General features: G+C 35.9%; 1 protein-coding gene across 2 annotated transcripts in view; it reads right to left on the bottom strand.

Moving 5' to 3' along the window:
- The window catches only part of DCAF13 (DDB1 and CUL4 associated factor 13), a 35,646-nt gene that overhangs the window by 5,287 nt on the left and 3,365 nt on the right, over nucleotides 1-26,994 (bottom strand). Inside the window, exons 4-11 of one of the 2 annotated variants that reach the window (XR_009559615.1) lie at nucleotides 23,986-24,075; nucleotides 22,251-22,406; nucleotides 18,441-18,518; nucleotides 16,242-16,324; nucleotides 13,056-13,220; nucleotides 9,252-9,387; nucleotides 7,840-8,003; nucleotides 5,878-5,971 (exon numbers count right to left, since the gene is read on the bottom strand). Coding sequence is in view for 1 of the 2 variants with exons in the window: in XM_030863068.3 (XP_030718928.2) it covers nucleotides 5,884-5,971; nucleotides 7,840-8,003; nucleotides 9,252-9,387; nucleotides 13,056-13,220; nucleotides 16,242-16,324; nucleotides 18,441-18,518; nucleotides 22,251-22,406; nucleotides 23,986-24,075 (960 nt within the window). In the remaining variant the exon portion in view is untranslated. Of the gene's footprint in view, nucleotides 1-5,524; nucleotides 5,972-7,839; nucleotides 8,004-9,251; nucleotides 9,388-13,055; nucleotides 13,221-16,241; nucleotides 16,325-18,440; nucleotides 18,519-22,250; nucleotides 22,407-23,985; nucleotides 24,076-26,994 lie in introns of those variants that run through there. The other variant, XM_030863068.3, reaches the window with a different exon arrangement.

The following is a 26,994-nucleotide window of genomic DNA, read 5'->3' as shown; positions in this document are numbered from 1 at the left end:
ATAGACAAAATGCAAGAAACATTTAACAAGGACCTAGAAGAACTAAAGATGAAACAAACAACGATGAACAACACAATAAATGAAATTAAAAATACTCTAGATGGGATCAATAGCAGAATAACTGAGGCAGAAGAACGGATAAGTGACCTGGAAGATAAAATACTGGAAATAACTACTGCAGAGCAGAATAAAGAAAAAAGAATGAAAAGAACTGAGGACAGTCTCAGAGACCTCTGGGACAACAATAAACGCACCAACATTCGAATTATAGGGGTTCCAGAAGACGAAGAGAAAAAGAAAGGAACTGAGAAAATATTTGAAGAGATTATAGTTGAAAACTTCCCTAATATGGGAAAGGAAATAATTAGTCAAGTCCAGGAAGCACAGAGAGTCCCATACAGGATAAATTCAAGGAGAAATATGCCAAGACACATATTAGTCAAACTGTCAAAAATTAAATACAAAGAAAACATATTAAAAGCAGCAAGGGAAAAACAACAAATAACACACAAGGGAATCCCCATAAGGTTAAGAGCTGATCTGTCAGCAGAAACTCTGCAAGCCAGAAGGGAGTGGCAGGACACATTTAAAGGGATGAAGGAGAGAAACCTACAACCAAGATTACTCTACCCAGCAAGGATCTCATGCAGATTTGATGGAGAAATTAAAACCTTTACAGACAAGCAAAACCTGAGAGAGTTCAGCACCACCAAACCAGCTTTACAACAAATGCTAAAGGAACTTCTCTAGGCAAGAAACACAGAGAAGGAAAAGACCTACAATAACAAATCCAAAACAATTAAGAAAATGGGAATAGGAACATACATATCGATAATTACCTTAAATGTAAATGGACTAAATGCTCCCAACCAAAAGACACAGACAGGCTGAATGGATACAAAAACAAGACCCATAAATATGCTGTCTACAAGAGACCCACTTCAGACCTAGAGACACATACAGACTGAAAGTAAGGGGATGGAAAAAGATATTCCATGCAAATGGAAATCAAAAGAAAGCTAGAGTAGCAATTCTCATATCAGACAAAATAGACTTTAAAATAAAGACTATTAGAAGAGACAAAGAAGGACACTACATAACGATCAAGGGATCGATCCAAGAAGAAGATATAACAATTGTAAATATTTATGGACCCAACATAGGAGCACCTCAATACATAAGGCAAATACTAACAGGCATAAAAGGGGAAATTGAGAGAAACACTTTCATAGTAGGGAACTTTAACACCCCACTTTCACCAATGGACAGATCATCCAAAAAGAAAATTAATGAGGAAACACAAGCTTTAAATGATACATTAAACAAGATGGACTTAATTGATATTTATAGGACATTCCATCCAAAAACAACAGGATACACATTTTTCTCAAGTGCTCATGGAACATTCTCCAGGATAGATCATATCTTGGGTCACAAATCAAGCCTTGGTATATTTAAGAAAATTGAAATTGTATCAAGTATCTTTTCTGACCACAATGCTATGAGACTACATATCAATTACAGGAAAACATCTGTAAAAACTACACACACATGGAGGCTAAACAATACACTACTTAATAATGAAGTGATCACTGAAGAAATCAAAGAGAGGAAATCAAAAAATACCTAGAAACAAATGACAATGGAGACACAACGACCCAAAACCTGTGGGATGCAGAAAAAGCAGTTCTAAGAGGGAAGTTTAGAGCAATACAATCCTACCTTAAGAAACAGGAAACATCTCGAATAAACAACTTAACCTTGTACCTAAAGCAATTAGAGAAAGAACAAAAAAACCCCAAAGTTAGCAGAAGGAAAGAAATCATAAACATCAGATCAGAAATAAATGAAAAAGAAATGCAGGAAATGATAGCAAAGATCAATAAAACTAAAAGCTGGTTCTTTGAGAAGATAAACAAAATTGATAAACCATTAGCCAGACTCATCAAGAAAAAAAGGGAGAAGACTCAAATCAATAGATTTAGAAATGAAAAAGGAGAAGTAACAACTGACACTGAAGAGATACAAAGGATCATGAGAGATTACTACAAGCAACTCTCTGCCAATAAAATGGACAACCTGGAAGAAATGGACAAATTCTTAGAAATGCACAACCTGCCAAGACTGAATCAGGAAGAAACAGAAAATATGAAGAGACCAATCACAAGGAATGAAATTGAAACTGTGATTAAGAATCTTCCAACAGGGCTTCCCTGGTGGCGCAGTGGTTGGGAACCCACCTGCCAATGCAGGGAACACGGGTTCGAGCCCTGGTCTGGGAAGATCCCACATACCGCGGAGCAACTAAGCCCGTGTGCCACAACTTCTGAGCCTGCGCTCTAGAGCCCGCGAGCCACAACTACTGAGTCCATGTGCCACAACAACTGAAACCCATGCTCCTAGAGCCCGTGCTCCACAGCAAGAGAAGCCACCGCAATGAGAGGCCTACGCACCGCAACAAAGAGTAGCCCCCACTCGCCACAACTAGAGAAAGCCCACGCTCAGCACAAGACCCAATGCAACCAAAAATAAATAATAAATAAATAAATATTAAAAAAAAAAAAAATCTTCCAACAAACAAAAGCCCAGGACCAGATGGCTTCACAGGTGAATGTATCAAACATTTAGAAAAGAGCTAACACGTATCCTTCTCAAACTCTTCCAAAATATAGCAGAGGGAGGAACACTCCCAAACTCATTCTACAAGGCCACCATCACCCTGATACGAAAACCAGACAACGATGTCACAAAGAAAGAAAACTACAGGCCAATATCACTGATGAACACAGATGCAAAAATCCTCAACAAAATACTAGCAAACAGAATCCAACAGCACATTAAAAAGATCATACACCATGCTCAAGTGGGGTTTATTCCAGGAATGCAAGGATCCTTCAATATACGCAAATCAGTCAACGTGATACACCATATTAACAACTGAAGGAGAAAAACCATATGATCATCTCAATAGATACGGAGAAAGCTTTTGACAAAATTCAACACCCATTTATGATAAAAACCCTGCAGAAAGTAGGCAGAGAGGGAACTTTCCTCAACATAATAAAGGCCATATATGACAAACCAACAGCCAACATCGTCCTCAATGGTGAAAATCTGAAAGCATTTCCACTAAGATCAGGAAAAAGACAAGGCTGCCCACTCTCACCACTCTATTCAACATAGTTTTGGAAGTTTTAGCCACAGTAATCAGAGAAGAAAAAGAAATAAAAGGAATCCAAATCGGAAAAGAAGAAGTAAAGCTGTCACTGTTTGCAGATGACATGATACTATACATAGAGAATCCTAAAGATCCTACCAGAAAACTACTAGAGCTAATCAATGAATTTGGTAAAGTAGCAGGATACAAAATTAATGCACAGAAATCTCTGGCATTCCTATACACTCATGATGAAAAATCTGAAAGTGAAATTAAGAAAACACTCCCATTTACCATTGCAACAAAAAGAATAAAATATCTAGGATTAAACCTACCTAAGGAGACAAAAGACCTGTATGCAGAAAATTATAAGACACTGATGAAAGAAATTAAAGATGATACAAATAGATGGAGAGATATACCATGTTCTTGGATTGGAAGAATCAACATTGTGAAAATGACTCTACTACCCAAAGCAATCTACTGATTTAATGCAATCCCTATCAAGCTACCACTGGCATTTTTCACAGAACAGGAACAAAAAAGTTCACAATTTGTATGGAAACACAAAAGACCCCAAATCGCCAAAGCAATCTTGAGAACGAAAAATGGAGCTGGAGGAATCAGGCTTCCTGACTTCAGACTATACTACAAAGCTACAGTAATCAAGACAGTATGGGACTGGCACAAACACAGAAAGATAGACCAATGGAACAGGATAGAAAGCCCAGAGATAAACCCACGCACATATGGTCCCCTTACCTTTGATAAAGGGGGCAAGAATATACAGTGGAGAAAAGACAGCCTCTTCAATAAGTGGTGCTGGGAAAACTGGACAGGTACATGTAAAAGTATGAGATTAGAACACTCCCTAACACCATACACAAAAATAAAGTCAAAATGGATTAAAGACCTAAATGTAAGGCCAGACAGTATCAAACTCTTAGAGGAAAACACAGGCAGAACACTTTATGACATAAATCACAGCAAGATCCTTTTTGACCCACCTCCTAGAGAAATGGAAATGAAAACAAAAATAAACAAATGGGACCTAATTTGACTTAAAAGCTTTTGCACAGCAAAGGAAACCATAAATAAGATGAAAAGACAACCCTCAGAATGGGAGAAAATATTTGCAAATGAAGCAACTGACAAAGGATTAATCTCCAAAATTTACAAGCAGCTCATGCAGCTAAATATCAAAAAAACAAACAACCCAATCCAAAAATGGGCAGAAGACCTAAACAGACATTTCTCCAAAGAAGATATACAGATTGCCAACAAACACATGAAAGAATGTTCAACATCATTAATCATTAGAGAAATGCAAATCAAAACTACAATGAGATAATCATCTCACACCAGTCAGAATGGCCATCATCAAAAAATCTAGAAACAATAAATGCTGGAGAGGGTGTGGAGAAAAGGGAAGACTCTTGCACTGTTCGTGGAAATATAAATTGATAGAGCCACTATGGAGAACAGTATGGAGGTTCCTTAAAAAACTAAAAACTGAACTACCATATGACCCAGCAATCCCACTACTGGGCATATATCCTGAGAAAACCATAATTCAAAAAGAGTCATGTACCAAAATGTTCATTGCAGCTCTATTTGCAATAGCCAGGACATGGAAGTAACCTAAGTGTCCAGCAACAGATGAATGGATAAAGAAGATGTGGCACATATATACAATGGAATATTACTCAGTCATAAAAAGAAACAAAATTGAGTTATTTGTAGTGAGGTGGATGGACCTAGAGTCTGTCATACAGAGTGAAGTAAGTCAGAAAAAGAAAGACAAATACTGTATGCTAATACATATATATGGAATCTAAGAAAAAAAAAAAGGTCATGAAGAACGTAGGGGCAAGATGGGAATAAAGACACAGACCTACTAGAAAATGGACTTGAGGATATGGGGGGGGGAAGGGTAAGCTGTGACAAAGCGAGAGAGAGGCATGGACATATATACACTACCAAATGTAAAATAGATAGCTAGTGGGAAGCAGCCACATCGCACAGGGAGATCAGCTCGGTGCCTTGTGACCACCTAGAGGGGTGGGATAGGGAGGGTGGGAGGGAGGGAGACGCAAGAGGGAAGAGATATGGGAACATATGTATATGTATAACTGATTCACTTTGTTATAAAGCAGAAACTAACACATCATTGTAAAGCAATTATAATCCAAAAAAGATGTTAAAAAAAAGTTATATAAATGTGGGCTGATATCTTTAATGTCTCAAAAAACCAAATATAAATAAAGCACAGAAAATAAATACTAATGAAAAAAGTTGACATAATTCTTCTATGTGTTTATGAAATCCTAGGAAGAATCACTGCAATAATTATCTAAAGTAATATTAAAAGGTAACAAAATAGATGTTTGGTCTTAAATGTAAATTCAAACGTAGAGTGTCTAAAGTAACAAATCAAAGCGAAAGTATATCTGCAATTTCTAACAGCAAAAAATAAGTTAGTTTGTAAATACTGTATTCTTTAATGCAATAAAAAAGAAGATCAGGAATAAAATGTTGGATAGTCTTATTGACCAGGTCACATTTAAAAATAATTTCTCAGGATAGCAAAAATGTGCAACGATTAAGCTCTACACATACAACTATAACATTCGTTGTTATACTAGAGCCAGTACTTTTATTTGTAGAGTTCACGAATGAAAACATAACAAACACTTATACATCAGTATTGGTAGGAATACCAAATATTATTTCACAACTGCCACTACGCGTTTCTTCTTCTCTGACACCCTCTGCACAGATCCAGGCTTGCTATGTTTGATACGATTCAGTTCCCTAGAAATAAAACAAAATACACAAAATATAAGCAAGTTTACGAGAAATCATCTTAACCAAAGAAAACTTCCTCAGAAAAATCACAAGGCATTTTCTTTCACTGGAAAACCATCTATTTAAAAAAAAAGTTTTCACAGTGAGATTAGGTAAAAAGCAGCTAGAAATCAAGTTTTGTTAACTTATTTATTAGCTTCTTCTCTTACTATCGGCTCCCTTTACTAACTTTAAAAACCTGCTGCAGTTGTTAAAATATTTAAAAGTGACTCAACCCCAACATCTACCCAAAGACAACAAAATAATCATTTGAATAGTCTAATTAAAAGAAAAAAAGAACTCTGTCTTAGAATTTCTATAATACTTCACATGAATTCAAAGACTGCATGGAGAAGAATATTCCACAGGGGAAATGGTGGTGATGGTGGAATGCTACGCTTTAGAGCCAAAATGTTAGATTCCAAATGCTATGATGAAGCATATTAGACAAATTTTTATCTAACAAATGTTCTTCGCAGTCTTTAAGCTGGAAAATACCTCTTAGTTCCAGCTACGTTGGAAATTATTTTTTACAAACATTCTCCATTTATAATAGTTTTTTAGCATGAGCAGAAGCATTTTCTTATTTTGATATAAGTCACTGACATTGTCTGCCCTTTAAACATATGCTCAAAGAGAGTTAATGAAAATTCTCACCATGTGAGATGACTATTGCCCCCCCTTTTATCAGGAAAAGGAAAAAGGCCCAGAGAAGTATTCAAAAACACCTTTGACAACCCAATCAAAAAATGGTGGAAGATCTAACTAGACATTTCTCCAAAGAGGACATACAGATGGTTAAAAAGCACAGGAAAAGATGCTCAACATCACTAATGATTAGAGAAATGGAAATCAAAACTACAATGAGATACCTCCTCACACAGTCAGAATGGCCATCATCAAAAAATCTACAAACAATGCATGCTGGAGAGGGTGTGGAGAAAAGGAAACCCTCCTACACTGTTGGTGGGAATGCAAACTGGTATATCCACTATGGAGAACAATATGGAGGTTCCTTGAAAAAACTGAAACTAGAGCTACCATATGAACCAGCAATCCCACTCCTGGACATATACCCTGAGAAAACCATAATTCAAAAAGATATATGCACCCCAATGTTCACTGCAGCACTATTTACAATAGCCAGGACATGGAAACAACCTAAATGTCCATCGACAGAGGAATGGATAAAGATGTGGTACATATATACAACGGAATATTGCTCAGCCATAAAAGAACAAAATAATGGCATATGCAGCAACATGGATGGACCTAGAGATTCTCATACTGAGTGAAGTAAGTCAGAGGAAGACAAATATCATGATATTGCTTGTATGTGGAATCTAAAAAAAGGCTACAAATGAACTTCTACAAATCAGAAATAGTGTTACAGATGTTAAAAATAAACTTATGGTTACCAGGGGGGTATGGGGGGTAGGGATAAACTGGAAGATTGGGATTGACACATACACACTACTATATAAAATAAATAACTAATAAGGACGAACTGTATAGCACAGGGAACTCTACTCAATACTCTGTAATGGCCTACATGGAAAAAGAAGCTAAAAAAGAGTGGAGATATAGATATAGAGATATGTGTGTGTGTGTGTGTGTGTGTGTGTGTGTATAACAGATTCATTTTGCTGTACACCTGAAACTAACACAACATTGTAAATCAATTATACCCCAATTAAAAACAAAAAAACACCTCTGATGCACAACAGCACATAAACTATTCCCTTGAAAGGCACGTTTTTTTGTTTGTTTTTGGTGAGATGCAAGGCGGGGAGTTAGAAAAGGGTACTGAGAGAGTCAAATGCTCCAAAACATACTTTCGTCGACGAGCTTCTTTCATGATGCGCTGCTCCTGAATCTGACTGTAGATAGATTTTGGTAGATGTCGGTGACGAGAAATACGTTTTATGTGAGGATGATGTTGAAATTTCTCCTTTAATCTCTGGTTATAATCTGTGGCTGCTTTTTCTCGTGACGTAAGCTGAAAAAATGCATTTTGATATTTTAATGAATGGTGTGCTTGTTTTGCTTCAGTACAACAAAGTTAGGAGCAATGTTTCCCCAAAAAACTAAATTTTCATGACGTGCGACCAATTGCTAATGTAACTATACCCTTTACAAGGTTATGTTAGTGATACCAGGTTTGCGAGCACTGAACCTCCTTTTAGGCAGCATGCCTACAATGTAGATGGATGCCACCAAGTGAAAAAGAGCAGTGCCAAGGGAGCTGGGCTCTGTGGACCACTCTAGGCATAGTAAAAGCACTTAAATGAATCACTCAAAAAAATTTTTTTCTGTAAAAGTAACTTCTGAAACAGAAAAGAAAGCATCTGATGCCGTAATAACTAGGCTTCGTCTAACAACTGTTAAGGATGATATGATTTAGAGGAACATTTAATGATGAACTGAAACCTAGGCATAGTGTAGTACTTAGTAATCATTAAACCTAAAATAAAACTATCTTTAATTACTACTTATCATATCTTGATTTTCCTTCCAGAGCTAAGTAGAAAATAACCCACACTTAACCTTTTCTTCTTAAACTTAATATTTGTTTCAGTTATAAATACCCTGTATGAAAACATGAGACATTTAGAAAAACATTAAGAACAAACAAAAATCAACCATTACTTACAACCCAGAGGTAGCCTAGCCAATGGTAATATTTGTTATATTTTCACTGAGTCTTTTTAAAAAGCCTGAAGCTGTGTATTTTTTAAAGTGTTTCACTGTCTCTTTGATATTAAAATACCTCACAGAGACTTGCAGCCTTTGACTTGCCTGATTACTATTCCTTTAACAGAAGAAATGGGCGTTCTAAGTTCTAAGCCTCTAGTCCCTACATCTTCTCTCCCCACCTCAAGGAGAATACAAAAAAACAAGAAGGCTCAAATATGATCAAACATTTTAATTAACAAAAGCCTCTGGGGGAATTCCCTGGCGGTCCAGTGGTTAGGACTCAGCGCTTTCACTACCAAGGGCCCAGGTTCAATCCCTGGTTGGGGAACTAAGACCCCAGAAGCCATGCGGCGTGGCCAACAACAAAACAAACAAACAAACAAAAAACAAAGGCCTCTGAAGGTGCCTTTGACATGAAAAAAGTAAACCTCAATACAACCCTGTTTTTTATCACAACTAACACATTTCAAATAAATTCTCTTTATAATATAATGATATTCAATAAATCTAGAAACTAGCTTTATGACAATGAAAGAAAATGGGGTCTTACCACACCCAACTTTTCAGAAGCATTAGCTTTCCATAGACGAATGTTCATTTCATCAGATCCACACATAATGTACTTGCTGTCAGAAGTCCATTTTACACAGATAACATGTTGCATTCTCTTTGTGTGATAGACTTCCCTATAGAAGAGGAATTAAGTTAAAACTCTTAGGATTTTGGTACAGATTTTCTTTAACCACTGCCTATCAAGTATCAGGATAACATTTTTGAGTCCTAAAAGAGTATAAAAGAGAAATTAAAATTCCTTTAAATGTATTTTTATGGGACCAATCTAACAAGATTCTATTCTAAGTGTTGGGGAATTAAAAATTCCTGCCCTCAGAGATGTTATAATCCAATAAGAAAAATAAGTATAAACAAACTAAGCAAAACTAGATGCCCAGAAAAGATCGCAAAATAACTGAGGGCATATAACACAAATAAAATATGTTGACGCTGGAGTAATTTTGTAACAATAAGGTCAACCACCACACTTTTTTGGGGTTTCTTTTCATTGAAAAATAAATGCAATGGCACTCTAAGAGCACATCCTGATATGTTGATCCTAATGTCTGATTTCTGTTTTGGTCAAATTGTTTAAAAAGCTCAATTGGGCTTCCCTGGTGGCGCAGTGGTTGAGAGTTCGCCTGCCTATGCAGGCGACACAGGTTCGTGCCCTGGTCTGGGAGGATCCCACATGCCGCGGAGTGGCTGGGCCCGTGAGCCATGGCCGCTGAGCCTGCGTGTCCGGAGCCTGTGCTCCGCAATGGGAGAGGCCACAGCAGTGAGAGGCCCGCGTACCGCAAAAATAAATAAATAAATAAATAAAATAAAAAGCTCAATTAATTGAAGTGAGAGCTGATGATTTACATATGTGAAAAGAAATGGAGGGCTACAGAAGTGATGAGATAAGGATCATTTAATAAATGAAGATGTCAAATATCATACCTATTTGGAAGGCTGTGAAACATACTAAGTGAATTCACAGAAGATACTATATCAGGAAGTGTTAAGCAGAGCATTAAAAAGCAAGTAAAAGACAAGGTCAGAAAAAATAAAAGGATGAGAGTTCTAGAGAAGTAAAGTTTCCATATCTGGATTAAGTGATTCAAAATGCAGACTACTTGAGAGAAAGGAAACTCGCTCAGCAAATTCTGCACAGTAAAAGAAAACCCGTATGTGATGATGAAATCAAATAGATTTCACATATATAAAAACATCTCTGAAGTACACTCACAAAACTAGTCTATTACACTGCTTCTAACAGATACATTTTGAGCTCTTGAATGACCATGTAGCTAGACCATAAGAAATTTATTTCTAAAAGAGAGTATGGTTAGAAAGAACATCCTATTAAAAGGAAAAGTAGATGAGACACTGACTGCTTTTTCTTCTCTCAATGCTCTGCTTTTACAAGACTCAATTCTTATAACCTCTACCTATTTAAGATGTCTTTTTTCCCAAAGCAACGTATTGAATTTATATATTAGGAAATTCGATTAGGCTTTGGTAACCATTAAAAATAACCTAGTCATGTATTACATTAGTTCATGTATTAGACCAGACAAATCCAATGGTTAGTCACTTAACCAACTTAGAATCCTCCTTAATGGTAAACTACACAGAGTTCTTAACTTCTAGATATGTTTATGCTTGTACTTAAAATAGATACATAAAGTTCATTATAAGTTATACTATTTGGGGATAAATACATTTAAAAACTTAAATTCTTTATATACGTAGTCAAGATAAATGAATTGTTCTGTGTGAATGCAACTGAATTTACTTGTTTGCTAAGTAAATACTGAATGAAATCCCAACAGAAGCTTACCTTCAAATATTCATTTAACTGTACTTTTTGAAAATCTACTCAAAATTTACTTTTAAAATACAATTTAACTACTTTAAGATCTTTCAAAGGAAAACATTTTAAAAATACATATCGGGCTTCCCTGGTGGCGCAGTGGTTGAGAGTCCGCCTGCCGATGCAGGGGACACGGGTTTGTGCCCCGGTCCGGGAAGATCCCACATGCCGCGGAGCGGCTGGGCCCCGTGAGCCATGGCCGCTGAGCCTGCGCATCCGGAGCCTGTGCTCCGCAATGGGAGAGGCCACAACAGTGAGAGGCCCGCGTAACCACAAAAAAACGTATCATTCAAAGCATTGCCTGTGTTATTTGATGTTTGTAATGATAGGAAACTAGAGCAGACCACAGAAACAAACCAGAAGCAGCTTTCAAGCAGACAAAGGTCAGAAGGAATACCATTTATAACTAAACCCAACAGGAAGTAACACATATTAAATTGTGATTACAAAGTCTCCAAATGACATCAGGAGGCAATTCCCTGGAAACGGTGTATAAGAACTTCTCACTTCATACAGTTTTGGAATAATCTGAGCTTTTAACTAGACTTGCATTTAACTGCCCACACTGGCTGCAGAACAATTCAGCTGGAGCTCAGCTGCAGGGCTCTTGGGATCATAGGTGCCTAAACATTCCCATTTCTCATCCTCTTCCTTTGTTCTTTATGGCTGTTTATACATCATGTTAGAAAAGTATTGTCCTACTTACTACCTTTGGAGGTCCTGGTGCCAAAAAATGATGGAGGGCCACACTCTCTTGATTCTTAATATTTTCCAGAGAGGTGAGAAGAATGGAAACTCTCAGCCTTGCCTTGGGCCTGACTGAACAATTCCCAACAAACCATTCATGACAGTTTGGAGAATATCAAGTTAGTTGTAACAGCCATATAGGAACCAACCCCAGGAGATGAGGGAATGAAGATCAAAGTCACCAGAATACCTACTCACTCAGTATGCTTTTGATTCCAATTCAAGCACTTTTTAAATCATACACATGACAATGCTGACAATTATTTGCTAGCAATTCATGATTATACAAAAAGGTTTAGGAATTAATATGGTTTCCTCAAATTAGAGGGGAGAAAGATGCAACTATCACAAGTAAAAATACCAAAGAGTTAGACAAGCAGATTGGCTATGACCAAAAAAAGAGCTGTGTGACTCTAAAGAAGAGGCTCTGTGTGAGAGGCCCGCGTACCGCAAAAAAAATTAATAAAAATAAAAAATATAAGTAAGAAATAACAAATGTAAGGTATTATTGTTATTAACTGCTCTTAAACTGTATTAGGGAAAAACTTATCTAAGTTCTTCATTATCAAATTAAAAAAAATTTTAAGTTTACTATATTTTAGGGCAGTGAAAATACTATGATAGTATCATGATGGACATGTCATTATACATTTATTCAAACCCATAAAATATATAATACCAAGAGTGAACCCTAGGTAAACTATGGATTTGGGATGATTATGATGTAGGCTCATCTTACATTCTGGTGAGGTAACAAAAGTACCACCCCACAAGGAATGTTGATAATGGGATAGGCTCTGCATGTGTAGGGGCTGGGAATATATGAAAAATCTCTCTACCTTCCTCTCAATTTTGTTGTAAACCTAAAACTCCTCGAAAAAAATAAAGTCTTTATTTTAAAAAATTACTATAAAACACTTAAAAATAATTCTAAAATAAAAGGTTTTGTTCTAAGGCAAACACTAAGATTTCATATAAACAAATTATATAAAGATAATATCCTGTGCAATGAAGAAACTGCCCAGTAGGCTGATGTTTTACCCATAGGTGATGCAGTGGAAGTTGGTACCCCAAGTCACAACACCTGGGTGTGAGCTCCATCATATACACACAACCAAATAACCTTTCAAAAAAGATAAATGATCAAGACAAGGAAAAAAATCAAACAAAAACAAATGTTTATCGGTAGTAACATACCTGCTTCTACTTTTGTCCACAGGAAAGATTCGAATAGACTTATCAAAACTAGCAGACACAAAGTCTTTCCCAGTAGGAGAGTAATCCACATCAAGCACCGCAGACACGTGATCCATATGTATCATTACAGGAGTGTCCAGTGCACGCATATCAAAAGTATATAAGCTGTAAAAGAATTTTTAATTATTTGATACAAATTTCTATTAAAAAAAGCGTATGTAGTACTAAGAGACACTAGTGAAAATAAGACTGCTGGCTCAATAATGCACATCTAAATAAATAGCTCAATTCTTTACACAGCAGGTAAGGGATAAGGGAAAATATCAACAGTTTTTATTATTCCTTAAGATTACACTTACACACTTTCAACCTTATAAACATAAATCTCATTGTAGAAAATGTGCAAACTTCAAAAGAGTATGAAGAGTACAAAACTTACCTTTAATTCCACCACCTAGAGAAAGTCAGTTAGCACAGTGTAATTATTTCTAATCTTTTCACTATACTATTTAACTATGTACCTTTTAATAAAATTAAGGTAATACTGTATAAAGCTCTATATCCTGATATTTCATGTAGCATATTATGAACATTTATCCATTAAATAATCTGAGAATATTTTAATATTTTCATATGTAAATATGAGTTAAAATAATTTGTTTAAATAAATCTATTTATTAATAAAGTTTCCAACATTTTACTATAATTAATTCTTAAATGAAATTTTAATTTTTCATATTTAATTTTTAATTGAATGGGGCAGATTCAATTAGATCTGAATAGATTGCTACAAGTAGAAAAGACATGAGCATTTTTAAGTCTTTTGAGTTGACAAATCATTTCCAATGAAGTTGCAATAGTTTATACTCCATCAGTGATATATCAGAGTGAGCACAGCTTTTCAAAGGGTATATTAAAATTAGAAAACTATACTTTGCGCACAACTGGCAAAAACAATGACTTCATGATTTTCGAGGTTTAAAAATTCTTAATCAACAGCTAAAAAAACAGCTTCAAATGAGCCAACATGGATGACGGAGAGTAGTAATATAGCATTACTGTGACCAAGTTCCCAACATCAAAATACTTCCAGATGTGAAGATTAAGTTTGAGGAGAAACAAGATATCCACATAATTTCAAAGTATCTCCCCAAAGACATGTATTAATTACAAAAGGAAAAAATAGTAACTTTATAGTGGAGAAAACTGGCAGACAGTACGTTAACTAAGTGATCAAGGTTAACATCACCAGTAATATAATAAGATACACTGACATTATGTACCCCTGATTTGATGCACCAAGAAGGGCATATCAGTTTTGTGGTATTCTTGCTAAAGATGCATAATCTCAATGAAATAATGAGAAAACACCAGTTAAGCCCAAATTAAGGGCAGTCTACAATATAATTGACAAGAAAGTCCTTCTCAAAAGTACTAAGGCCGTGAAAGAAAGGGAAGACTGAGAAAGTCACAGAGTGAGCAGGCTAAGGAGACACGGCAATCAAATGCGATGTGGGATCCTGCACTGGATCCTAGAACAGTAAAAGAACATTAGTGGAAAGACTGGTGATGGGATAAAGTCTGTACTTATAGTAGTGTACCAATCTTAATTTCTTGGTTTTGCTAATTGAACTGTGGGGATGTAAGACATTAACATTTGGGGAAATTGGCTGACTCGTACTTTTTGTGTAACTTTTCAGTAAGCCTAAAATTATTTCAAAACAAAAATTAAAACAAAAAAGACCTAACACTTCAAAAAGAATACTTTTAAATACGATTATTATGAAAAGTCACTGATGCTAATGATACAAATTTCCAAATATCATGAAATTCTCATCAAGAGACAAGTCATTGTTCTCTTTCATAATCTTCAAACATACCACAGGATTGTCAGCCAAGGTCATACTGATCTTTGAGGTTAAATTTTTGAGTTGACAACTGCTTTACAGTCCCTATCTAAAGCAGTGTTTCTCAACCAGGTTTGTTTTAGAAAATTTTGTTTTTTAGTAAATTCTATTTTAATTTCTACATGAGAAAAAGGCTAAAAAGGGCTTCAATTAATGTGGTTTGGTATTGCTAGTTAATGAGAGTCCAACTGCGCTTCTTTTTAGTATAGGAAAGTCATAAGAGATGTTTTCAGTTGGTACCACTAAAACATCATGTAATAAGTCCTATTTCTGAGCTAACTTATGCTTTCATAAATAAGAGTAGTGGAAAGAACAAAGAACTTAAATACAAACGATCTAAAGTTCAATCTAATGACAAACTTCCACCTTCCCCAAAAAACATGTATTAAAAATCCATCATATGCATAGCACTACAATAAATGCTTGGATAAAAAAAGATGAATAAGACACTCTTTCCTCATCAGGAGATTAAATTCCCTACATCAATAGGCTCATCTGTAAAAAGGGAATAACATACATGTCCTAACCACCTTACAGGGATACTGCAAAGATAAAATAAGTTAGCTGATGACAAATGCTTCAACAAGTTTTAAAGCAGTATATAAGAAATCATAAAATTCCATCTAGGTCAAGAACATAAGGCTTCTATGTCACCTTTACATGAAGTCACAGAATAATATATCTGCAGATATTAAGGTAAAGGTTGAAACTCTATTTTTCCTTTTGTCTTACTGAAGTAATAGTGGTAGCTGATAACATGACCACATGAGTATCAACTACCTGAAGAGCTACACACTTTGTAGGCAGATATTTTTAGTTTCTTAAAACATGTATGATTCAGCCATTATTTATATGGTCTATGTCAGGGATCAGCTAATTTTTTCTGTAAAGGGCCAAATAATAAACATTTTTGGCTTTGTGGGTCATATGGTCTCTGTTGCAACTACTTAACTCCGGCATTATAGCACAAAAGCAGCCATATTCCATACAGAAATAAATGTGGCTATACTCCAATAAAACTTTACAGAAACAGGCAGCAGACAGGATTTGGTCCACAGATCACAGTTTATCATCCTTGGTCTGTATCATTTTGAAAACTGAGAATACTTTTTAAGAAGCACTTCTCTAATTTGGGAAATATTTTTTTTTTAGCAAAACAAACAGCAATTTTCTAGAGTATATGAAGGAATACTACCTAGGAAAACATATTTCATTAGTAAGGCATACAACTGAGTTATTTCTGATAGAAATTAAGTAAGTTTTAAAGAGGGAAACTTACTTGTAATCTTCGTTTGCTGCAGTAAAAATGAATGCTTCCATAGGGTTCCAGCAAATTGTATTTGTTCTCATATCTAAGATGACCTAGGAGAAGAAGCATACACTAACCCATTACTATGAAATTAAGTCCCTCTAAAATGGATAAATTCCCACTTCGTTTCCCTTCCTTCTTTTCTCATTGATTTAAGCAAGTACTTTAGTAAATACCTATTATGTGCACAGTACTTGGCTCAATGCAATAGGAAAAGAAAATCAATAATTGTTTACTGAACACACAGGCAGAGTGCTAAATACTGAAAAATATTAAAATGCTTAATAAATGGTCCCTTGACCTCAAAAAGCTTATAGTTTAGTCAGGAAAATGAGATACACATTAAGAAGAGTTAAAATATAAACAGTGAAGCAGCAAATAATCAAGTATCAAATCAGGGGCAAAATTAATGGTGAGCTTAGGGTTAAAGTGGAGAAGAAAGGTTTCAAAAGATAAGCATGATTTGAGCTGATCTGTGAAGGTCCAGAAATATTATCGTGTTTCTCAAAAGGAACATTCTGGGCAGGATAATCTTTTGTTGTGTGTGACTGTCCACTGGAAGATATTTAGCCTCTCGGGAGCCGGCCCATTAAATGCGAGTAACAGTCTCTTAAATGTCGCTCCCACACTTCCAAAAATATACTTGGTGGGGTGGTACAACCCCTGAATGAGAACAGCTACATTAAGGAGAGAAAAGATAGAAGAAACATTGATAGTCTAGTAGGTAGAACAGAGAAATAACAGAAAATAGCATGTCTGCATCCATCAACGTGACATACATGTAACAAACCCTTACTGACTAAAGCAAATAAATAAATGGAATACAATTTGGGACCAGATTTTGGAGCCGCTTGAGAGCTACAGTTCTTTTCTTCAACCTCAAAGTAATGAAGCACTATTATTAACAACTGAGAATGGAGGAGTGAAGGAGGTAGAAATTACTATTATTAAACTAGTACTTCATGTTAGCATTCTGCTAAATGCTTAAGTATCTTGTTTTATTCTTACCATTGGGCTGCAAGGTAGCTATTAATACCACCATTTCACAGGAGAAACACAGGTTAAGTTACCTGCTTAAAGTCTAACACCAAAGTTCATGCAGGATCTTCCCTCCATATCACATGAATGAGTGAAATGATTGGAGTGGTAGTATACTTTGGAAAGATTATCCTATTTATCTAGTTCAAACTTTAAGGAATATACTCTACTCCTAATATTTCTGAATTTATTACCTGTTAGGAAACAACAAAAATATTAAAAACATTTCTGTTACGTGTGGACATCGGACTTGTGGCACATGAACAAGGTCTAGCTCTTCTTGCTCTCTCTCAATTCTAGCACCTGAAATCAACTTTATACCTTTTTACTTATAATGGCACTCCCCTCTTTACCAACAATATTTCTCTCCCTCTCTAGAATCAACTTAAGGTTGTATTAACTTTGATATCTAAGTCCTGGAATGACTGCTTTAGAACTGTTGGGAAATCTGACACCTTGAACAGGACAGAGCTTGTCTAAATAAAACGTCAACCCCCTTGGCATGTAACTGAACAAATAAAGGTAGTTATGTGAATTAGTTATAAAACTTTCTGGAATAAAATACCATATGTGTCATATGATAATCACAGGGCCTGATGTAACAGGATGCAATACTTTTTTAAGAACTTCCAATTTGGGCTTCCCTGGTGGCGCAGTGGTTGAGAGTCTACCTGCCGATGCAGGGGACGCAGGTTCGTGCCCAGGTCCGGGAAGATCCCACATGCCGCGGAGCGGCTGGGCCCGTGAGCCATGGCCGCTGAGCCTGCACGTCCGGAGCCTGTGCTCCACAACGGGAGAGGCCACAACAGTGAGAGGCCTGCGTACCGCAAAAAAAAAAAAAAAAAAAAAAAAAAGAACTTCCAATTCAGTAAATACAAACTAGATGCCTAAAATCTGCTGGCATTATGAAAGACACAAAGACTAGGATACAGTACCTCATGGAAACTTAAGGGTCTCTAACAAGCAACAGGAAATTGAGAGAATGCCATTATGATCATTTTGGGTTCTAAGGACACCTCTATTAAAGAGTTTTTTAATTCTGAAAAAACATTTGCTCCATATTTTCAGTCACTCCACTTACAGGGGGATGCATTAAGAACTGTATAAAGCAGAAGACAAACTGAAACTCACCTTTTTCAGAGGAGTAGCTTGCCTCATATCATATAGTACTATATTCCTGTCAGAAGCACAACTTCCCAAGAGAAATGTCTAAAAATAGGTATAACAATCATCAGTTAAAAGCTAGGCTTGGCAGCAAACCATGTCCATTCAGTGAACAAATGATTTAATTACCCTCAATGTTTATGTTTAAGATACAAAGTTATAACATTAAAGTCCATTTTCAGAGGGTACAATGAATCACTCATAATCTCAGCAACCTAAGCCAAGTATTTTCATTGTTAAATCCCCACTTTAGATGCCTGTGATGATACTGTACAGATAATTCTGCATTCTATTTTAAAACAACATATTTTACTTATCCATTCTTCAACTTAGACCTGTTTCCTGTTCTTCAGTATTATAAATAACACTTCAAAAAACATCTGCATACATTTAGCTCTTCTTTTTCTAAGGGTAAGATTTTAGTAGTGGCGTTACTCAATCAAAAAGTATGAACAATTTTATCGCTTTTGATATTTAGGAGTAATTGTTTTCCAAGGAGTTGTACCAATATACATTACAGTGTGGAAATATATTAATTTTACTGCAGCTGGGCAGCAATAGGTAGTGCCATTTAAAAATAATATCTGTATGGCAATATTCCCTATATACTGTCATCCTTTGGCATCTGTGGGGGACTGGTTTCAGGACCACCCACGGATACCAAAATCCACAGATGCACGAGTCCCTTGCCCTCTGTAACCGCAGACACAGAACCCGCGGATGTGGAGGGCCTACTATATAAATTACTGCTTTATTAGCAGTTAAACATTTCCTCATGTTTATTAACTCTCTGTATAAACTAGGTGTGTCCCTTGTCCAACTGTTCCAAGATGTTTAAAATATTTATTTGTAAGTCAGTTATAAATGTGCTAAGTGCTTACATAATCCTTGGCATAAGTGAAAATAAGCCATCTACCTACCAGTGGAGTCCCAAATCCCACCCTTTGTAGTACCATTCCTCCTCACCCATGGTTCCTGACACAACTCTTGGCTTCTGCCTCTATTATTCCTACTGCAAGCATTAACAGGAACTAGAAGAGTCATTTACTAAGCAGCTGTATGGCCTGCTAGCTCCTACTACATGGGTGTATATAGTTCAAACAAAACTCATAAAGCCAATGCTACCATCACGATCTCTTCTCAGTTCTTTCCAAAACCCTCCTTCTTAAACCACTTCTTCTCTGAGCCTTTCCCCTAGTTAGTGACTCCTCTCAACCTTTCTTAGTTTCTCATTATGTCACTCCAAAGTCTGACCAGGTTCTGTTTCTAAAAGTAAAGACTTTAATTTGAACAAAGCAAAAAATTCTACCTAGACGGAAAGCTGACTTTCATACTGTAAAATGTAGCACTGCTCAGCATAAACTTTTGGCTTTATGAGAATTCTAGGCTTCAATATTTTAACAGAAAATTAATTATTAATGATTAGGAGACAAATACACTCCATTTGTTCATAGCAACACGCCCTTTCCATTAAGTTTAATACAGGGTAAGAGACATGCACACCATTTGCTTTTACCACTAAGTCAGTTCGTAGGTTAATAAAACACGCATTCACACACAGCTGAACAAATAGAGTTTTTATACAGGCAAATTTGAAAAACATGGTTGCTAGGTCATCACTAATAATTAATTATGATTTTAGAATTGGCCATCAGCTCTTCTGACACAGGTGTTCACCAAAACAGAGAAACAAAAGATCTCATTTACCCTTTAGAGAACTAGGAATCAGTATCTGTCTGTTCCTCCTGTTTATTTTTTTTTTTAAATAGCAGTAACACCACCATCTTAAATTTGGGGAGCACCTTTTAAAAATATTCACATATATTATCACATTTTACGCTTACAACAAACCTATGACGCACAATGGAAGATATAATTAATCTCATTTTAAAAATAAACAAATACAGAGAAAAACTGTGACTTGCATAAGGTCAATGCAAAGGCATGCTGGCAGGAAATACAGTTCCAAACTAGGTCCACCACAAGTAAGACATAAAATGTTCCCACAAGTTGCTTGTGTTTGTAACCTGCTTCTGCCTAGTGTCACCTTGGGCTGGCTCTGCAAAGCTGGCTTGCCCCTTCATGCCATATCTCACTTCTACAACCAAGGGGAACACAGGGAAGGTAGACAGAGGATGGAGTGAGGAAGATATAGTAGGGACAGATACCCTGCACCAGCGAGCAGCAAACATTTTCTGTAAAGGGCCAGAAAGGAAGTATTTTAGGCTTTGTGGGCCATATGGTTTCTGCAGTGCTTTCTTTACTTTGTAGTGCAAATGCAGTTACAAACAATAAATGAGCAAAAGGGCATTAGCACGGCTGTGTTTCAGTAAAACTTTTTTTTTTTTTTTAACAAAAACAGGCAGTGGGCTCATAGACCATAGCTTGGCAACCCCTGCTCTAGACCTGCAGCCTCTCCCAGAAGTGTATATGCAGGTGTGTGCTGGAGGCAGGAGGGCATCCTCTGACTGACTTCTCAGCAGCACCTCAAAGCCAAGTTCACATCACACCGCAGCACCTCAGTCTTAATACGCTGCTACTCTGACTTAACCTTTTTCCCTCCTTTTATCAGTTAGGGTCTCTAAGAGTGTAAAACTTGAAGATCAGGATTTTCTCTGATACCATCTAACAAGATAATCTCCTGATAATTTCTAAAATCAGCTTACACATGCAATGATTTCCTTTTCTTTCTGCAGGAAAAGCCATCTTTACTGAGTCTTCTAGAAAATGAGTTCATCAATCGTTACGTATTCAGGAAAAGCTCAGGGAAAAGTCTGGAGTCCAGGGGATAGCTTTGCCTTCAGGGAAACCTCCTTTCCCAAATTCGGACCTGAATAAACAATAAGTAGGAACTTCCCTGGTGGCGCAGTAGTTAAGAATCTGCCTGCCAATGCAGGGGACAAGGGTTCGAGCCCTGGTCCGGGAAGATCCCACATGCCACGGAGCAACTAAGCCCGTGTGCCACAGCTACTGAGCCTGTGTTCTAGAACCCGCGAGCCACAACTACTGAGCCCACGTGCCACAACTACTGAAGCCCATGCGTCTAGAGCCCGTGCTCCACAAGAGAAGCCAACACAATGAGAAGCCCACACACCGCAACGAAGAGTAGCCCCCGCTCGCCGCAACTAGAGAAAGCCCACATGCAGCGACAAAGACCCAATGCAGCCAAAAATAAAATAACTAAATTTATAAAAAAAAAAGTAGGCTAATCTCTAACTCTTCCCTTAGACCTGGAAGAAATTAGGAATCACAGTTCAGACTTCTGAGCAAAGAAAAATGTAACTAATTATCATGTAGTACAAAAATAACCATGCATATTATTTTGAAGCACTGGTGCCCCTGCCATGTACAAATAATTAAAGAAAACAATGCTCAACACTCCTTCTTCTGATCTCCAAGAGAGTTAAGAAAAATTAACATTTTCCTAAAGGTACAAAGATGTTAATCTGTGGAACATCGAGTGTTGAAGGCACAAATAAAACTGGAGTTTCACAGGACAGTGTGTACGTGGATTTTACCCCCACGAGCACATGCACACACCCACCTCTTAACAGTGCTGAACACTAGTATCTGGGACTATAACTGTAGGCAAACATGTCAAGACCTGAACAAAGGTATAAGAACTCAGATATAATCTGGAAAATGGACCAAATGCTAGAATACCATTAAAATTCAGAAAATTCTTGTATCATACATTCAAAAGTTTCCTAAACAGAGCTGAAATTACTAGATAAAAAGAAAACAATAAGCAGAACATATTTCAAAAAGGAACATTACCTCAATTGGGTTAAATTTAACACTGCTTATACTGTCAAATCCCCAAGTCATTGAACATATAGGACTGGTTCTTTGTTCATCCCAAATGTCTACTTGCTGTCCACATGTGGCAAAAACAGCTTCTTTCCAGTGATGATCAATTCCTGTATATACTGTCTTTTAAAGCAAAGATGTTGTTATAGATGAGTCTTTTCATTAGTACTTCAAATCTACAGAATATTTTAAATATATTTCTCTACACTCTCATTTGTTTAAGAAAATCCCAGTTCACAAAGAAGTTTCTTTGAAGCCCTCACTGAAAGGAGAAAACTCTACCATAAGAAATGATGTTTCTTATCACACATTCTGGGAACGAAGAAAAATGTTAACATGGGATGTATTTAATTAAGTTTGAATACATATCAGTGAAGTAATTTTTAAATCATCATTGGGTATTGAAGGATCTTGGAACCAACTAATGAAACACAAAGGTAATTTCTAAAAAACTTAATTCCACATTTAACATATGAAGTACTGATTCCCAGGACAGAAACACAGATACAGACAACTGCATTAAAATTTATGGGGAGAAATAAAATTGGCGAGCGTGGATGCTAAGACTGTTGAAAGCAATAAATCTCATAAATTTGGTATTATTTACTTAAAAATATGCGACTCATCTATTCAGGACCAGCTTAAAGTCTACCTTCGTACCGTATGGCAAAAAATGTTTGCAAAGCAAATTAAAGGGAACTATTTAGCCAATACTTTAAGCTTTTAAGAACTCTTATCAGCATCCACAGATTTAGAATTATTTTCTATTCATGAAGGCAAGTCCTACAAACTTTTCCATAATAAGAATTAACCCCCAATACCACAGAGAAGGGGTAACACTAAATGTTTCAAAAATCTTTGGAACTCCTAGAGAAAAGACATTTTACAAGAATGAAACCAATTTTGTTTTACGAATTACTAATTTTTTACCATCTGCAAATTATTTCCATTTCATACTAATATCCCACCTCCACGTCCCTTCAAGAACACTTAGATTGACCATTAGAACACAGGAAGGCCCTGATCATGGGCTGGACCCCTCATCTAAAGAAAGAACATTTAGAACTTCTTGAAACCTGAAAAGCAGAACCTAAATATATACTAAATATAATACTGAAATGACAAAGAGATTTTAAAGATGCGATATTTAAAGATTAATTCTAATTTCAGAATTTCACTTAGTATCAAAACGTAAGCATTAAAAAACATGGGTAGGCCAAATTATCTGAATTATTAAGCTATAACTAAACTATATCATCTGATTTGCAGAATGTTAAGAAATGTAAGTAAGATTTATACAAAAACCACACTATTGCATTTATTCATTTCCTAAAGAATTCTTTCAAGTAAGAAATTCTGAGCTTTGTGAAAGATCCATGATGATATAAATCAGAAGTTGAAGCACTTTTTTCTGACCTTTACAGATTTCCTCCCATGTTCTTGCTATAGGAAATATTTCACTGCATCTTCTAGCTAAAAACAGAAACTGAACCCTACTGCAATGAACACCGAAGAACTGTTCAAATTCTTGAACTGCAAAGGACATTCATTGCATTAAATGTTGCTTAGAACAGGTCAATTATTGCAGCCTAAAGTGTCTGATTTCTTATTTATATCTTTTTTGAAATTAAAATTATGAAATAATTGTAGGTAAAAGAGAAGAATTCTAATAGCCCAAGTATGGGTCAATTTATTTTTGTACCTTTCCTAATATTGTATGCAATGGTTCCTCCTCTTCTCCATAGCTTGGTCCATCCATTTTCCACTGCTTCACAGTTTTGTCATCACCAACCTAGAAATATTTATGATGATGATGATAATGAACAAGTTATAAACTGTACACTTGCCAACACATACATCAAATTATAAACCTCTCAGTTCAAAAAATAACACATACCATATTCTTTCCAGTACTGTATTTATTGATGCATTTATGTCCCACCTTGTTATAGTAAAGGTTTGTGACAAACACATGAAGTACATAAAATTTAAAACAGCATGAGCAGAGCAAAAGAAGAGTAGGGTAGAAACAAAGTTAGGTCATGAACATGGCAAAAACTGCATTATTGTAATAAAGATGACTTTTCAAATTAGGGAGAAAAATGAATTACAATAAAATGGTATTGTGAGATCAGATCGGTCATTTAAGAAGTATGAACCAATCTGACATCTTATATAAAAATAAAATTCCAGGTAATTTAAAAGGTAAAAAATGCAACAAAACCCATAAAAAATACTAGAGAGAAGGCATTTTTAAATCTTGGCATGGGTAAAGTCCTTCTCTTCATGACACAAAACTCCAGAAACTATTAAGTCAGAGGTTGTCAAACTGTGAAGTGTAGACTTCTGAAGGACCCTGAGAATTTTTCAGGGGTCCAGGAGGTTGAGACTATTTTCGTGTTAGTAAAGGCATTGCTTGTCTTTTCACTAAGCTGACAGTTGCACAGATGGTGAAAGAAATGGTGAGTAGAACTGTTGCCGCCTTAGCCCAAATAAAAGCAAGGCAACAATCTATGGTAAATTAGACTTTGGTATGTGGCAGATATGTTCAAGATAGTAGGTAAACATCGATTTTACTAATTTTTTTTGGAAATGTTTCCTCAGGCAAGGGAAACAAATGGGACTCCATCAAACTTAAAAAACTTTTGTACAGCAAAGAAAACTATCAACAAGATGAAAAGGCAAACGATATTTGCAAACGATATATCCATTAACGGGTTAATATCCAAAGTATACAAAGAACTCATACAACTCAGTATCAAAAAAACAACTCAAATAAAAAATGGCAGAGGCTCTGTATAGACTTTTTTTTAAAGAAGACAAACAGATGGCAAATTAGACACAGGAAAAGATGCTCAACATTACTAACCATCAGGCAAATGCAAATCAAAACCACAATCAGATATCACCTTACACCTGTGAGAATTGTTATTATCAAAGCCAACAAATAACAAGTGTTGGTGAGGATGCAGAGAAAAGGAAACCTTTGTGCACTGTTGGTGGGGATGGAAATTGGTGTAGCCACTATGGAAAACAGCATGGAGATTCCTCAAAAAATTAAAAATAGAACTACCGTATGACCCAGCAATTCAACTCCTAGGTATTTATTGGAAGATAACAAAAACACTAATCAGAAAAGATACAAGCACCCCTATGCTCAATGCAGCATTATTAACAATACAAGACAGGGAAGCAACCTAAGTGCCCATCAACAGATGAATGGATAAAGAAAATGTATTATATATATATACAATGGAATATAATTCAGCCATAAAAAAAAATGAAATCTTGTGATTTGCAAGAACATCGATGGACCTAGAGGGTATAATGCTAAGTGAAATAAGTCAGACAGAGAAAGATAAACACTGTATGATTTCACTTATATGTGAAATCTAAAAAACAAATGAACAAACATAACAAAATGGAAACAGAATTATAAATATAGAGCACAAAAAGGTGGTTGCCAGAGGGGAGGGGGTGGGGGAATGAGAGAAATAGGTGAGAGAGATTAAGAGGTATGAACTTCCAGTTGCAAAATAAGTGTACAGTGTATATACTCAATAACTATGGGTATCTATATATATGGTGACATCATAACTAGACTTACTGTAGTGATCATTTTGAAATGCATAGAAATATTGAATCACTATATTGTACACCAAGAACTAACAGTGCTGTAGGTCAATTATACTTCAAAAACAGAAAAACAAACTTATAGAAAAAGAGATGAGATTTGTGGTTACCATAGGTGGAAGGGGGAAACTGGATGAAGGCAGTGAAAGGTACAAACTTATTTATAAGATAAATATTAGAGATGTAATGTACAACATGATAAATATAATTAACATGGCTGTATGTTATATATGAAAGTTGTTGAGACTAAATCCTAAGAGTTCTCATCACAAGAAAAAAAATCCTTTTTCTATTTCTTTAATTTTGTATTTATATGAGATGATGGATGTTCACTCAACTTACTGTGATAATCATTTCATGATGCATGTAAGTCAAATCATTATTGCTGTACACCTTAAACTTACACAGTACTATATGTCAATTATACCTCCATAAAACCGTTTCTAATCCCCAAAATAAAAATGTTCCTAAACCTAACAATTACTTTCAACTGTTTTCACTCCCCAGGACTATTATTGCTTATGCATACTATTAAAACAGCCTCCAAACTGATCACTTACTGCTGTCAAAATCTCAAAGCTCAGCATAGATTCTGTCATTCCCCTATTAAAAAGCTTTCAATGAACTTGAACACGTATTTGTATATGATAGCATTATTCACAAAAGCCAAAAGTTGGAAATAACCCAAACGTCCATTGATGGATGAATGGATAAACAAAATGTGCTATATACATATAATGGAATATTATTCAGCCTTAAAAAGGAAAGAAATTCTGATACATGCTACAACATGGATGAGCCTTAAGGACATTATACTAAGTGAAATAAATGAGACACACAGAGACACAAAGTCCAACAGTGATTACCGGTAGCTCGGGGGTGGGAGGTAGGCGTGGGAGATGTGGAGTTAGTATTTAATGGGTACAGAGTTTCAGTCTGCGAAGGTGATAGTGGTGATGGTGTACAATGATGTGAATGTACTTAATGCCACTGAAATGTACACTTAAAAATGGTTAGAATGGTAAATTTTATGTTATGTGTATTTTATCATACAAAAAAAATCCTTCAATGATGTATT

Source organism: Globicephala melas, chromosome 17 (assembly GCF_963455315.2).
Source record: "Globicephala melas chromosome 17, mGloMel1.2, whole genome shotgun sequence".
NCBI lineage: Eukaryota > Metazoa > Chordata > Mammalia > Artiodactyla > Delphinidae > Globicephala > Globicephala melas.
Note: the sequence above shows the minus strand (reverse complement) of the source record. Positions and strands in the feature narration are given on the sequence as shown.